The sequence below is a fragment of the Mastomys coucha genome, unplaced genomic scaffold, assembly GCF_008632895.1.
Source record: "Mastomys coucha isolate ucsf_1 unplaced genomic scaffold, UCSF_Mcou_1 pScaffold4, whole genome shotgun sequence".
Lineage (NCBI taxonomy): Eukaryota > Metazoa > Chordata > Mammalia > Rodentia > Muridae > Mastomys > Mastomys coucha.
This window is the reverse complement of record NW_022196910.1, coordinates 14,268,927-14,284,967: the sequence shown is the minus strand read 5'-3', so window position 1 is coordinate 14,284,967 and position 16,041 is coordinate 14,268,927. Positions and strand designations below refer to the sequence as shown.

Genomic DNA, 16,041 nt, shown 5'->3' with positions numbered 1-16,041 from the left:
AGAAAGAAAGAGTGTAGCTTTGCATGTGTGTGTGCACATGTGTGTTTGTAATGATTTTTCATTGGCGGTTAAGTCTCCAGAATTATCTTCCTCTTGACTAGAACAGCATCTGACAATAAATTCATGAATGAATAATGACTGACTGAATGAAATGAAACACGTGAGCTTGAATTCAGATTCAGCAATGCAAGAGGGTTGGTTAGAAAACTTATTGAACCAAACACCCCTTCCCCAAGTCAAGTCATTAAAAATTAGCTATTTCACAAGAATTCAATCTTCATTCACATGAGTGAGAATCAATGCTCCATTACTTAAATTCCTTCACTGAGATTTTTCCAAAGTAGGATTTAACTTTGAGCCCTACCTCTGCCATCAGCTGTGAGCTTGTTGAAAGATGCCACATAGGTGACCCATGAGGTCAGGTGACCTCATCCCACACTACTCATGCCCTGCAGCTGCCTGGCAACTTTGCCATTTCTCTAGCCTCAGGGTTCTGTATCTACAATGACTTCTGTCTAGAATGTTCTTGCATGCCATGTTTGCATAGCAGGATGCCTTACTTACTTCTGCTAGTTACCCAAACATCACCTTGTCACCCAGGGCTTTCCCTCACTCTATCAGCTGGCCCCTTTTCAAGGTTCCATAGCACTCCATTGGCCCTTGAAGACATGGAGCATTCTGCACACTCTTCATACATGTGCTTAGTCCTTGTGTGCCGGACCAAATGTCATAGAGGCAGGGGTTTTAGTTCTTGTGTTCATGTAGTGTCTGTGAGTCTGAAACTGTGTGTGCACCATGCAGGTCAAATCAATGAGGGTAAATACACATGTGATAGACATGTCTGCATAACCTGAGATCAACGTATCACGGAGCCCTCTCAAAAGCAAATGGGAACGTTATTATAAAAACACCCCACTGATAAGAGATTGATATATGACCCGGTATCGTGGTACATGCTTGTAACTTCAGTAGTCAGGAGGCAGAGACGGGAACATGGCCAGAAGTTTAAGGCCAGTCCAGACTACATAGTGAGTTTGAGGCCAGCCAGGGCCACACAGAGGGCCCTAATTGAAACAGACAGAAAGAGAAAAGTAAAGAGAAAAAGTTGGTATTGAGCCCATGTTTTGCAACTTAGAACAAAGAACATTCTTCTATTGACTTACACATGGTATTCAGGAACATACAGTACAGAGAGCTGTTCCAGGTGGTAAAGCAAACAGAGCCCTAAGTGATTTCATATAGTTAAAAAAGAATATCTATTCATTGTGTTTTTATTATGTCTAATTTGAATTCTTCAATTACAACAAAATTCATTTGAATGATGAACTATTCAAAAATAATAAAATGAGAAATAATCTACAGAGCAAAAAACCCTTAGTTTCAAAGATCCCAATTGGTTGGTTTCCATTATACAAGGTTATATAAACATCAATGCTTCAGAACATGTCCACTAACCAAAATAAAACTTCTGTCCCTTTAGTAATCACCCTCCTCTCCATCCCCACTCTCATTTCTCAGCCACTGCTCCCTAACTCTGTGCTTCTGTGGAGTTGCCTATCCAAGCCTAACATGTTTAACCATAACCCATATATGTCTCCTATAGTCTTAATGACAGTGACCGAGTATCATACTGAGGTAAACACATGTATTGTCTTCCTCTTAGCATAAGTGCCCAGATGACCAGAGAGCACACTGGTCACTCTGAGTGGCCTTGATGCAAGTATTAAGCAGAGGACAGTAGCCACAAAGGACTGCCTGTAACATCCCAGCTGCTGTGGCTTTGTTTCAAATCACAAAATTCTTACAAAGTAAGTCGGATCTCCAGTGAGAGCAAGAGGAGACTAAACAAAATACCATAAACTCCCTTCCTCTGTTTGAGATGTGGGGGACACTACAGACAGCTCTGGCTCCTCACTATTTGTTTGCTTCTTGTTATCAGTGCCCCTGGGCAGTACACAGAGGACTACAATCTCCATAGGGGAAGGACATATAGGGGTTGGCTGTACTGTGCAGAACACCAGATACACCAAAAAGGAGTTCATGCAATGTGTAGAATAACACAGATATGATATGGTCTATATTTTAATAAGTGCTTGGTGAACATATTAATATCATTTATAGTGATAGATGTAGATGCTCTTTGTAAATGATATAATACTATCCAAACACATTCATGTTCCCTAGTTTCTTTTGCTTGCAGTCACTCCATAATTCTCAGGAATGAGTTAAGCAAATTTTGATGTGGGAGACTTCAGAGGCCTTTCATCTTGAGAGCACTAGAAGAGACTGTGTAGACTCCAGAAAAGCTTCAAGAAAGCAGAGGGATTGCCAATGCTCCAACTGAAGCATAGCTTTCAACATCTTTTTTTCCTTTCTTTTCTTAACTTAATTTTTATTTACATTTTTGCAACATTTTAAAATTGAAATGTATTTCCCCTTCCCTCTTTTCCTATGCCTCTCCCTTCCTTAAACTCATAGCATCTTTTTCTTGTATAATTATTAATATATAAGTATAGCCTGCTGAGTAAATGTTGTTAGTATGTATAAGATTTCAGGGCTCACCACTTGGTATTAGATATCAAACTGGAAGGCTCATCCCTGAGGAAGGCTAATTCTCCTTTTCTTAGTAGGAGTTAGTTGCATGTAGTTCTTTGTCTAGGGGCAGGTCAGTAAGATTTCCTTCTTCCACATTATCATGTCTATTGATACTGACTTGGTTAGGAAGCCATGCGTCTGGGTGTAACTTCCCTCACAGGGTCTTACAGAAAAGGTAGGACAGACACCCTGAATTTGGAAGCTCACATTTATTAAAGTCAGGTTGCTTTGCTTTTGGCCCCATAAAATAAACTAGGATTTCTGAACCTCTTACCTGAGAACAGAGTCTAACCCCGAACTTGCTATAGTACTGTCAGAGTCAAGTTCAAGGTCTTTTATAGCAAATTTTTCCAGTATTTCAAAGGTTCTGTTTGACTCCTTGGAAATAACAAAAACTTGCTTGCAGTTCTCCACAAACTCTTCATGATGCAAATTCTCAAAATTGTGTTTGTAGTCTTGACAGTGGAGAGAGATAAGGAAGGTATTAGACTTATAGTTTTACATCTTCAGTTCTGGGTGATTCCTCTAAGTGCCCAGGGAGGATCCCACCCTCTGTGTCTACATTGCTTTCTCTCTATGGTTGTGCCATATTTTATAGCCTACTGTATATAATACTGGAAGCAAACCATAGACCAGTGGTTCTCAACCTTCCTAACGCTGTGACCATTTAGTACATGTAGTTTCTCATGTTGTGGTGACCCCCCCAACCATAAAATTAGTTTGTTGCTACTTCATAACTATAATTTTGCTACTGTAATGTAAATACATGGTACGCAATCCCCAGGTTGAGACCCACCCACAGGTTGAGAACCACTACCATGGACAGACCATTTAAAGTTTCCTGTGCCATTTGTACATGGAACCCAACTCTCAGGACCTCAGAGCAACAGCGATAAAAGCAAACTAGACTTGATATATACGATCTGCTGTCTATTCAAACAGCTAGCTAGTACAAAGACAGTTCCATTCTGTGGTATGTGTGTATGGCTTGTGTGTGTCCTCCACAGCAAAGGTTGGGGAGCAGATAATTTTTTAGTGTGAAATATTCCAATATGGACAATAACCATAGGCATGAATACAGCTCTATCATTGGGGAGCCCTTTAAATTCTGGTAGGATAAGGAGAGCTAGACAGCTAGATGATCTCAAAGGTTTATTCCAGCTTCAATTTGCTTCAGTTCCAAATGAAATGTTTAATTAGGGTCAGGGTGTTCTGGCCTCCCAAAATATCGTCATGTCTAGTGGCAGGGGTGGGAGATGGGGAATGAAGGGTAGTATTATGAAATAGAACACAGGTTGATCTGCTAGACTCCCAGAAGACACCTCTGTACCTCTACAACTAACTGGGCTTTCCTGTGGGTTGAGATGTGAGCCGGAATAAACTTAGAAACCTAGTCTGGCCAACACCAGCTTCCAGTTTCAAGAGTTTCAATAGAATTTAGGAGGACCTCACAGTCCACTTAATCTCTTGAATTATCTTGGGCCTCACTCAGGTTTCTCTATGAAATAACCCAAATATTTATAATTGATTTTTAAAGTCAGTTTACAGAAAATGGATTGTTACAGCATTTTCATCCATATGTCATGATACTTCCAAGAACCAAGAGTCTAAACTGAAATTGTGGTTGATTCCTAGGCTCTATATGTTTGTGTGCCAGCATTCCCTCTAGGCTCTGCCCAACAGTTACCTAGAAACAAGGTGGCTTGGCTTGCTATAAAAGGGACTGTCCTCTCTTTGCTCTCTCTGCCCACCCCCTCTCTGCCCCCTTTCTCCCTCTATCTCCTTCCCCTTCCCCTCCCCCTTTCCATGTGCTCCTAGCCAGCCTCTTCTCTCTCTTTCTCTCTCTCTCTCTCTCTCTTTCTCTCTCTTCCTTTCTCTCTCTCTCCCTCTACCCTCACCCCATCTCTCCCTCTACCCCCTCTCTCTATCCCCCCTTTCTCCTCCCTCTATTCCTTTCTCAATCCCACTTTCCATGCCCCTAAATAAACTCTATACTATATCCATCATATGACTAGTACCTCAATAGGGTGGGATGCCTCAGCATGGGCCCGCTAAGGTACCCCTCCCACTGCACCATACTGCACTCTACAAAACATAGCATTAGCATTACAAAACACATCACTATACGTACCTGCATACCCATGAACATACAGACACACATACAGATGCACTCAGCCACATGTACACTGATGACTCTACATTACTTTTCAGAAACTACCAACAGGATGGCTCTACAAGTAAAGACATTTGCTGAGCAAGCCCAGAAACCTGAGTATTAACCAGTGCAGAAGGAAAAAACTGATTCCACAATGCTGTCTCCTGGCCTCTGCATGCCTGCAGAGGAGTGTCCCCTCCACACACACACAAATGCATATCACTCACACGCATATCACACACATGTACACTCACATGCATACCACACACATGCATATCACACAGACATATCATACACATGCATATCACACACATGTACACCCAAAACCACTTTAACAACTAACATAAATGCAATGATGCCATAAGGTGGCTTTAATCCACATCTACAAAAAAAGCTTGACTCTTCCTCACACTGGTGATTATTAATCAGACGGGCTTCACACTGAAAACAGGAAAAGAATATTAATATTGGCCACATTTCACACATGAGTCAAATATATGCGTTCTTCCAGTCCCCATTTGTTGGTATTCATTCTTCTTACAACTCCTCATGGCTGTCATATGCCAGGCCCTGTGTTTACTTGCTTCACTGTTGTTGTTTCTTTCACGATATTTACTGTTAATCTGTTTTATGTAAGAAACCAGGGCTTATCAGTAGTAACATTCTGAATTCAACAGCTTAGAACTCAATACGAGGATCTAGCACAGGTCTGAACTGCGAGTCCAAAGCCCTATCCAAATAGTACTTATGTAGTCTGTATTTTTTGGCTGCCTCACATCCTCTGACTATATCTTGGTTTCAGGAGCAGCACTAGAGTAACATCTGGGATTCCCTCGGTCTTGGTTCCCATTCTTCAGCTCCTGACTGCTCTTCCAGCTACAGGATTAGCTCATCAGAACATGACATTTTTTGGTACCAGTGACTGGGTCAAATACAAACACATGGCCCAGCTCAGGCCATCATAGACGCAATGACCCAATGCTAAGACTTCAAGCCTGGAGCTGCGACAGTCATGTTTCTTTCCACGTTGGGGAATTCAAGTTGTTGAGCCCATATCAGGACAGCAGATCCCAGCACAGAAACACTGAGCCCAAGCCTAGGAATGTCATTTGAGCACCAGGATGAAGCCTGTATGAACCAGAACTAAGTCTCGGCTCTGCGGTTCCATAAGCAAGTTTTAATTCAGTAGAATGGAATGAGGCCACAGTTCTGCCATCCTCCCATTTATGGATGTCACTTACAACAAGGAGACTGATAGAACTGATGATAATAATATTCGTTTCCAGGGTCCCTAAGGGTTTGGCTTGCAAGCAATTTCATGTGACCAGCACAATGTTACCCCTCAGCACTGAATACAAACGACTTTATGTGGGTCGGTATTCTTGGATTCACCTCCCAGCCTCTATTCCTTACCACATTCCAAGTCTTGACTACCTGGTCACAGAAAGGACCAGAGAATAAACCATGTACTGTCATTTTGCATGCCCACTTTAACTAGTCCTTACATTAGAAACTGTAGCCTTTGTATGTCATCTCTTGAGCAGGGGACCAAACATAGTCATCTTCCTGCCCCTAAGCATACTCCATGCATGTGAACATCCCGCTTTTCATATTCCTTTAGAGGCATCACAGGTCTGTCCTGAAGCCTGTCTGGGTGAAGAGCCTCTGCCATGCTCTGCGGCTGGCTTTTCAGTCTCCCACATGCATGCCCATAGGGCACTGTTTTCAAAAAGACCTAATATAAGCATTTTGTTTTGAGGCAATATGACATAGGAACAGTGTTGCTCACTTTAACTCGCGTGTAAATCTCTTAGTTGGCTCACATTAAATTGCAAAATCTAACTCGGCGGACCTGGAATAGGGCCTCAGAATCTGCTTTTTAGTCTTGGATTCCATCAAGCAGTAAAGGATCCTACCAGTATAGACGTGAGAATCAGAGGGACCACATTCAAAATTGAGATTGGTCCTTTAGCAGCCAGACACTTATCCCATAGTACAGCAGCTCATGCTTGCTCATTTGCAAGACCAGACAGATACTCTTCAAGGGCTACACCTGAAAGATGAAATGTGCCACGATACACATATCACCAGACAATAAAGGCTCCTTCTTTTCCTAACTGTGGCACCATCAGCATGTAGAGCTAGATAGCCCTTCACAGTGAGGTCTGTCCCACGCAGTATATCCCCAGCCTCTACCCACCAGACAACAATGCTTTCCTTCCCATTGATAATCAAAATTCTCTGCACATGAGACCAGAGTGGAGAAGACAAAGTCACCCCTGGTTCAAAGCATCCCTCCAGACCTACATGTGAATGCCAGATATTCTACATTCTCTCTGAGCTCCCTAAGTTCCTAATAAGTCTCCAGGCCCAATATTAGCTCTTCCTTTCAGTTCCAAAAGTCCTCTTGCACAGAGGACCCAGGTTCAGTTCCCAGCACCCACATAGTGGCTCAAAACTGCCTAAAACTCCAGTTCTAGGGAATATGGCATTCTTTTCTGACCTCAGGCTCCTGTAGGAACATGGTGCACATGTACTCAGACACACACACACACACACACATACACATAAATACATATTTTGTTTTTGTTTCGAGACATGGTGTCTTTGTGTAACAGCTGTTTTGGCTATCCTGGAACTCACTCTGCAGACTAGGCTGACCTCAAATTTATAGAGTTCATTCTGCTTCCAGAATGCTGGGATTAAAAGCATTCACCACCATGTCTGACTATATATATATATAATATATATATGATGTATTTATTTATTTTATGTATATCAGTACACTGTCACTCTCTTAGACACACCAGAAGAGGGCACTTGATCCCATTACAGATGCTTGTGAGTCACCATGTGGTTTCTGGGAATTGAACTCAGGACCTGTGGAAAAGCAGTCAGTGCTCTTAGCCACTGAGCCATCTCTCCAGCCCCAATAAATATATTTTTAAAGAGAGAAACATATGCTACAGGACTATGATATTAATTTAAAATGTTTAATGAGTATATTCAATTACTTAAAAGCTCCACTCCTGGGCCACTAAGGCAGCTCAGGAGGTAAAAGCAGTTGATGCACAAAGCCTGATAACCTAAGTTCTATCCCTGGTACCCACAAAAAGCCAGATGCGGTGGCCTGAATCCGTAATCCCAGCACAGTAGGATACAGTAAGATGGGAGGGGGAGACAGGAGAACTGACAGGAAACTGTGGGCTAGAGAGACAGGAGTGTGCAGAACAAACTCCCAAAAGTTGTCTTCTGTCCTCCAAAGGCACCATGGTGCATGCACCCATGCCTGTACGCATGCGTGCACTCACACGCACGAAAATGCTTTCCCAGGAAGACCCAGAAGGCATTTCCCCGATGCTGATGACAGACTTAGCCATCTGTATATTTACTCACCTATATTTTCCATGATCATAGTGAATGGATAGAGCTTTTCCACTACAGCTGACCAGTCCTTGAAAACCATATCACCCAGTTCCTCCAGGTCTCTGTAGAATCTGACAGGAAGCCCTTTACCAATGATCTTAGCCTTGAGCTTCCCAACCTTCATTTTCCCCTGTTGATTCACCAGATAACCTGAGGTCAGGTTCTCCTCTTCATCCTCCTCTTCCTCACTGAAAGTCCGCAGCAGTGAATTTGATGTCCGGAAGTAGAAAAATTGAAATTGAGATTTCTTCCGAAACGCTGCTTGGATGATCTCGAACTCTGTCAGGCTGCAGTTGGGAGTCTTCAGGACCCAGGGATAACCATTTTTGGCAGCAACGTAAAGATTCTGTTCTCCCTTGGATAAACTTTCAAAGTCCTTTACTCTGGATAACATGAAAGGTGTGAAGTCAGGGAGGAAATCTCCATAGGTCTGCCCCAGCAGGCAGATGAAAAACGGGAAGCATCTGTTCACGTAGTCCAGGCAGAGTTTCAGATGTTGGGAGTGGAGACAGGAGTACTGCCGGAACTGGTTGTTGGTGAAGGACTTCTGGGCCTTCACCGCTGACCATCTCAGGTCCACAGCTTTGAAGTAGGTGCCCCGGGAGCCGCAGAAGTCATTAAGCTGAGGGAAGATGTTTTTGGCCAAAAAGTCTCTCTCTTCTTGAAAATCTAGAGTGGAACAGATGTAAGGTTGGATGGGTTTCTGCCGCTTGAAAATGGATTGACTGTTGTATCGTTGTCCGGTCTCACTTGCCTCCTCGCTCATTTCACTCAGCTCCAGGATGATGTCGCACTTAGAAGAAAGGAAGTTCCATCCTGGCCTAGTCGCCAAGGTCCACAGCTTGGGTCTTCTCTTAACTGAGTTTGCTATAGGCAATCAGTCAGCTTCATCCGAATCACGTTTTTAAATTGTCTCTTGTGGAAGGGATGCCACGGTTAAGCAGTCTAGTTTGAGTAAGGGTAAGAAAGGCAAAACAGATTTATTTTAGGATCACAGGCAGTTTGTGTCTCCTCTGCTCCCCCCAAGCTTTGGCTGAAGAACTAACAACTCAGAAGATGAACAGATAAAATGAATGGGTCTCCCTTCTTCCCCAGAGTCCCAGCCCACTGTCCTGGATCCTTGGGCCAACCACAGAGATGTAAAAACCAAAGCAAGGTGATTAAGAAAAGGAAGGCAAGTCCACAAATGGACCCAGATGTAGTTAGAAGTAACGTGAGCCAGAAAAGGCTCATGACAAGTAGCCAAGTCAAGAATGAGAACAGCTGAAACCTGAGGTCAGCCCAGGAAGACAGGCCAAAGACCAGGACCAAGGGTACGGCTAGCAGCCAAACAAAGTCTGCATCGAGGAGCCTGACAGATAGGGTTCTATGGTTTTACTTCATCTTTGGTTCTACAGGCTCACACAACATTCCACTCACCTACTGGAATTTATTTCCACTGAGCTAAGGGAAAACAATCCTGTGACAACACAGCTATGCCTGCAAGAGCTAAAAGTACTTATGAAAACTGCTTCTTCTTCTTTTTTTTTTTTTTTTTTTTTTTTTTGTACAGCTTACTTCCACACCAAAATCACTGTTTTTAAAATTATATTTATTCCTTTTGTAAAACATTTGTCAAAAGTATAACACAGCTCCTAAGATCGCCTAACAGCATGTTTTTAAATCCATGCCTTAAAAAAAAAAAGTATTAAGCCTCAGTAATACTATAGGGTGAATAATACCCAGATCAAGGGGCAAAAGTCTGGACAGGATAAACAGAGCATCCAAAGTCAGAGTGAAAAGTCAGGCTTGCTTGCTTTAATTTACTTATTTGTTTATTGGTGTGTGTGTGTGTGTGTGTGTGTGTGTGTGCACTGACACATGCATGAACACCCCTGCATTAACACATTCACACACAGGTGTACCACAGATGACATGTGGACATCAGAGGACAACTTTTTGGAGTCACTTCTCTCCTTCCATCATGTGAGTTCTGGGAAATGAACTCAGGTCATCCAGACTTGGTAGCAAGTGCTTTACCCACGGAGCCATCACTGGGGCCTGGACGTCAAGATTTATACACAGGTGAGCCTAACTCAGATGTGTGCATTCTAATATCTCCATAGAGAGAGGTAAGGCTGAGATGTGATGGGACCATACATCAGTGTAGAAGCATCTGTCCTATAAGAAGTTTTGTAGTAAATAAGCACTGTAGAAAGGTTTTTTTCAATTTCACAATGTTTTCTTCAAAAATTCTACAAAAGACAACAGAATAAACGCTATGGGTGTTTTATGAGTAGAAGTCTCACCTGTCACGTAGGAAACTAGAAATAGATTATCAATCTTTGCTTAAACAAAACAAAGCAAAAACAAAACAAACCCTCTGCCATCTCTCATTTTCATGTGAACAGAGGTCATTTCTGTGTGTCAAGGAGTATGTGTGTATGGAGTGTGGGGCGCATGCACATGCACATGCGTGCATGCATGCACTGTGTATGAGGAAGCCAGAGGTTTATCGTCAATATGCTTCTCAGGTGTCATTCACTTTAGAGATAAGGTCTCTTATTGGTTTTGAATTTTCCCAGGAGGCTGGGTGGGTTGGCCAGTGACCCCAGTGGTCTTACTGTCTCTACCTCCCAGTGGTGCACAGGGCACCATGCCTAGCTTTTGTAAGTGGGTTCTAGGGAGTGAATTCAGGTCCCTGTGCTTGCATAACAAGCACTTTACTAGCTCAACTACCTTCCTAGCCCTCCTCTTCCTCCTTCTCTCTTCTTCCTCCTCCTTCTTTCCTCCTCCTCTTCCTCCTCTTCTTTAGCCTCTTGAAACAGTCTCCCTCTGTTATCAAGGCTGGTCTGAAATGTAAAATCTCCGGTCTCCTAAGTGCTGAACTGAAGTTCACATATACACCCCTATATCTTGCCCAGTCTTCAGATATTACTTCTTACTGTTGTATCTCTAGGTACTTGGTATGCAGATGAACTCAGAATAGGTCCTAGGGAAATACTTGTTGAAGGTAATGCTCTTGCAGAGGACCCAAGTTCTGTTTCAAGCACCTACATGGACACACATAACCCTTCTGTAACTCGAGTTCCAGGGATCCAATGCCCTTTTCCAGCTTCTGAGGGCAATAGACACACATACGGCACACATAAACTCATGCAAGCTCACACACCTATCCATAAAAACAAATTAACAAAGAGAAATATGTTCAAGTACCAAAAGTCTGTGATTCAGTGATTCTACTCTCTGGGACTCACTTTCAACCAACAAAGCAAAGAGGTAAAAACTACACATGTAAAGATGCCTTTTCATTACTACAGAAAAAAATAAAAGAAAGCAAGTGCTATATCAGGCATGATGACACATGCCTTTAATCATAGCACTTGGGATGCAGAGGCAGGCAGATCTCTGTGAGGTCAAGGCCAGCCTGGTCTGTGATGTGAGTTCCAGTGTGCCACGCCGATCACCCTGGCCAGCAGGGAAGAAAGACTAGCACACCAGTTTCTTCCAGGAGCAGTTTACTCACGAGCTGTTAGTTACATGAGATTTGAGGGTGTGCCTCCCGAATGGTCTGTGAGTGCTGCTTAAATACCCTTCGTAGGACTGCCCATGAGCCCATACCACGTCTTGTGCTATCATTGGCTATAGCCTCATGAAGAAAGATCAGACCACTGGCAGGTGCAACCCTCTTGCCAAATAAGGACTCCTTAGCAGAAGAATGGCAGGCGCCATCTTTAAGGGGCGGCAGCGCTCCACATTCCAGGATAGCCAAGACTTCACAGAGAAACCCTTTCTCAAAAAAATACATTAATTTATAAATTAATTAATTAATTAAATAAACAAATAAATAAAAGAGAGCAAGTTCTGCGCATGGGTGGTACAGGCCTTTGGGCGCAGTACTCAGGAAGTAGAAGTAGGAAGGTGAAGGGGCCAGTGAACCTGAAATACACCGAAGTGTGCCTTCATTTCAGACCAGCAGACACCATGTGGAACTATAAATGAGTGCTCCCTAAAACTGCAACTCAGCACACAGCAACACATAATTCAGGGGTGCAGACTGATCCAAGGTCATTTCCTTTCATTTCTTCAATACAGTATGTACTTATCTTCCCACTGGAATTATGTCTTTGTTAATTCCCACATATTAATTAATACAAATGAAGTTCTTGTTTCAATTTTTATGTTTTTACAAGATGAGAGCAAGACCTAATTTTTATAGGTTCATCTTAAAATTGATAATTTACCAGATTCTCATATTTGTTTGAGACATTAAATAAACAATATAATATATATATACACATATAAATTACAAAAAAATTACATAATAAAGAACTTAAATCAAATTCTCTCTCACTCTCTCTCACTCTCTTTTGTTTTTTTTTTGTTTTGTTTTGTTTTGTTTTTTCCATGACAGGGTTTCTCTGTGTAATCTGGCTGTCCTGGAACTCACTCTGTAAACCAGGCTGTCTTCCAACTCATAGATCACTTTGTCTCTGCTTCCTGACTGCTGGGATTAAAGGCATGCATCACCATGTCCACCAATTTTGCTAAAATGTATCCCCATTGTTTTTTTGTCTTGTTGCTGGGCCATCCTAATGAGCGAGGAACACAAACAATAGTAGACTTCGTTGGCTGCTTCTTGATTCTTTCTGAAATGTTTTTTTAGTATTTTGTAACAGAGTAGCAGCTGCTGTTGTATTAGTTGACCAACCCAGAGTTGGAGGCTAACCTGGGATACATAGTGGCTTTTTAGACCAGCTCAGGCTAGCTAGTAAGATCTTGTCTCCAAAATAAATGAATAAATGAATAAATAAATAAATAAATAAATACATTTACTCACAGTGTGCCTCCACTATTAATACCTGCTTATGGTCTGTGGGTAAAAAGACCACATCTTCATTGTTCACCAGTGAAATTCTAGCCCCTAGCATAATACTTAGTACATAGTAGACCCTGTATTTGTTGTATTAATAGGGAAGAGATGGATGGATGGAGGTGGGGAACCCACCTATGTTTCACCTTGGTATCTACTCTATGCCTTAATTCCTTAATGATCCCAAATGCCAAGGGCTTTCCTGCCTTGGTCTCCCCATATCTGGATTAAACCTCGCTATGAAGGAGCTATTCCTCTCCATAACTGCATCTCTTTTACCTAAGAAGCATACTCCTTTTGTCTTACTCCTTTGCTCAAGAAGTATGACAAAAACCACAAGCAAAGTAGCCATTGCCAGTAGTGGCCATAAATATACAGTGTTAAAGAGAAAAACCAGCTGGGAGTGGTAGCCCATTCCTTTAATCCCAGCACTTGGGAGGCAGGGGCAAGAGGAGGCCAGCCTGGTCTACAGAGTAAGGTCCAAGATACCCAGAGATACTGTCTAAAAGGGTAAAAATTTAAACATTTTTTTAAAAAAGCATCCTTGGAGAGATGGCTCCGTGGATAAGAACATCTGCTCTTGCAGATAATCAGGGGTCAGTTCCCGGCACCCACAGGGTGGCTCACTAGGAAGCAAGAGAATCAGATTCAAAGGTTGGGGAGCTTCACAACCCTTTGAAGTATCAGTTCTAGGGGAAAACAGAACAGACTGGACACTAGAGATCAGTGACAAGTCAAAGTCCGAAGAAGGGAACATTTCCCTAGGAACATTTCCTAGGAAAAACACTAGGAATCCAAGAAACTGTCGTGTGTGTGTGTGTGTGTGTGTGTGTGTGTTCCTCTATCCTCTTAGTGAACCTAGAGTTTGTCATCTTGGCTATGCTGTCTGCCCAGAGAGCCCTATCTCTCTCTACCAAAACCAACCCACGCCCAGCATTGGTTAGACCAGCATCTGATGTTATGTGAGTGCTGAAAAACTTAATTTGGGTCATAGTTCGAGTGGGGCAATCATTTTATCCACCAAGCCACCTCTCCTCAGCTGATAGCCATGTATTTTCCAGGGAGCTTAGCCAGCAAGTCAGATAAGGACTGACCATCTTCTGCCAGCCTGGAGGTAGACCTCTCTCTCTCTCTCTCTCTCTCTCTCTCTCTGTCTCTCTCTGTCTCTCTCTGTCTCTCTCTCTCTCTCTCTCTCTCTCTCTCTCTGTCTCTCTCTCTGTCTCTGTCTCTCTCCCTCTCTCTCATTCTTCTAAATGGAGATTATCATCTGCAGAAACTTCTACCCACAAAACAAAAACCCACCAGCTTTATTTTGGAGGACAAATCTCATTCTCAGTTCCTCCCAGGTGCAGCCCGATCTACCTCCCACTGGCCAGTTAAGATGCATTCACAGTTTCAGAATACTTGCCAGAATACTTGCCTACTTGCTCAACCAGAAAGAAATAGGGGGTGATGGGCTGTCAAACGCAGAAACGGGCATCTTTTTCTAAAAGCACAAATAAATAAGATCCTAGTATGCTCTAAACAACAAACACAAGCACAGAGGCATACAGTCGTACATTTCTCTGTGCTTTGGCAAGTGTAGGTAAATCAGACAGATGTAAATAAGCCAGCACCACATTATGTAAACACTAAACCACAGATTCAAGATCTACAAGTCTAAATTCTTGAAGTTGTCAAAGTGACTATGACACTGTCACTGAAAAGCTTGCGTTCAGGAATTTGGGTTGCCTAAAAAACAACTCCAATTTTCTTGGACAAAGCGGTGATGGAACGGGTGTGTTAGAGGCAGGCATGCGTGCTGGTGGAAAATTGGTTAAAATGCGGCTAAAGAGCTTAGAAAACATTTCGGAATGTACAAAGTGGCCTTAGGGACTTCCCTCACCAGAAAGAGCCCCTTTTGCTGTCTTTCGGAAGGCGGAAAGGTATTTCTATGAAGTTACAAAGCCACAATCCAGGCTGTTTTGCAAGCACTGCGGCTTTTGCTTTCAAGTATCTGCAAATGTCCTTTCCTGTTCTATGCTAGCCTTGACTTCACCAACGCGCTCTCCAGCTGACTCACAAAAGAGGCTCTAGCTTGCCAGGTCATTCCTTGATATTTATAGGGATGTCAAAGGAACTTGGGTCCTTGGAGTTTCCTTCGGGGTTGGAGAATCCCCTCTACTGCAAACCAAACCAGAGAGGTCAGGAAATGCCGGCAGCGGAATGCCAAGTGGAGCTGAAGGCTCCAGGAACCCTGGAGTGACGCGCAGGAAAGCTGACCTGGAAACCGGCGTGTGCTACGATCAGCAAGAGGCGGAGCCCAGAATCCAGGGCTGGCCCTCTGACACGGTGAGACTAGAGCCACGCGGGGTGGCTTTCCAGGCCCACCTCTGAAAACTGTGTGCATTAGAGTCCTAGAACAAGCACAGATCTATTCTGCAATCGGAATGAGGAGGAAATCCTAAATCAATCAGGAGACATTTCCCGCGGACCCAAGGGCCAAACTACGCAACTGGCTTAGACGCCAGAGACTACAATTCCCAGCATTCATGAGACTAGTGCGTTGCATGCCGGAAACTGTAGTTTCTCACCACCATCCAAACGCACTCCGGATATTCAACCCCTCACAAATTTCTCTTTTGCGAAAAGAAACGCCCAAAAGAAAGGTGACGGCGAACGTAGCGCTGAAAGGGCTCGTAACGTGACCCGCGTCGTAGACGAGAAAAGGGTAAAGACCGCATTGTCTTGGCTACCGTTTCCCCTAGTCACGGAATAAACGTTCGCTAGAAGCCGGAAGTGGTTCCTCCGGACCTCTAGGAAAGGACAGACGTGCTTTGCGCCTACGTTCATTGGACGATTTTCCTCGGAGACCAAGGCTTCCCAGGCCAAGGGGTGGCCCGGCATGTGAGGGGCCCGCGGAGCCATCTGATTGGAGGAAAGCTGCTGGACAAGCCCAATCGAAAGGAGCCACGCTTCGGGCATCGGGCACCGCACCTGGACAGTTCCGATTGGCGAGCGGCGTTCCCCCCCG

At 43.4% G+C, this 16,041-nt stretch overlaps 1 protein-coding gene across 8 annotated transcripts in view; it reads right to left on the bottom strand.

The window, feature by feature from the left end:
• The window catches only part of LOC116075701 (tetratricopeptide repeat protein 41), a 67,586-nt gene extending 51,553 nt beyond the window's left edge, over window positions 1-16,033 (bottom strand). The window contains exons 1-3 of one of the 8 annotated variants that reach the window (XM_031348962.1): window positions 16,005-16,033; window positions 8,147-9,121; window positions 2,870-3,050 (exon numbers count right to left, since the gene is read on the bottom strand). In XM_031348962.1, the coding sequence (XP_031204822.1) occupies window positions 2,870-3,050; window positions 8,147-8,942 (977 nt within the window). In that variant the 5' untranslated portion in view covers window positions 8,943-9,121; window positions 16,005-16,033. The other 7 variants (XM_031348961.1, XM_031348965.1, XM_031348959.1 and 4 more) reach the window with 7 other exon arrangements.
• Between the last annotated feature and the right edge of the window lie 8 nt (window positions 16,034-16,041).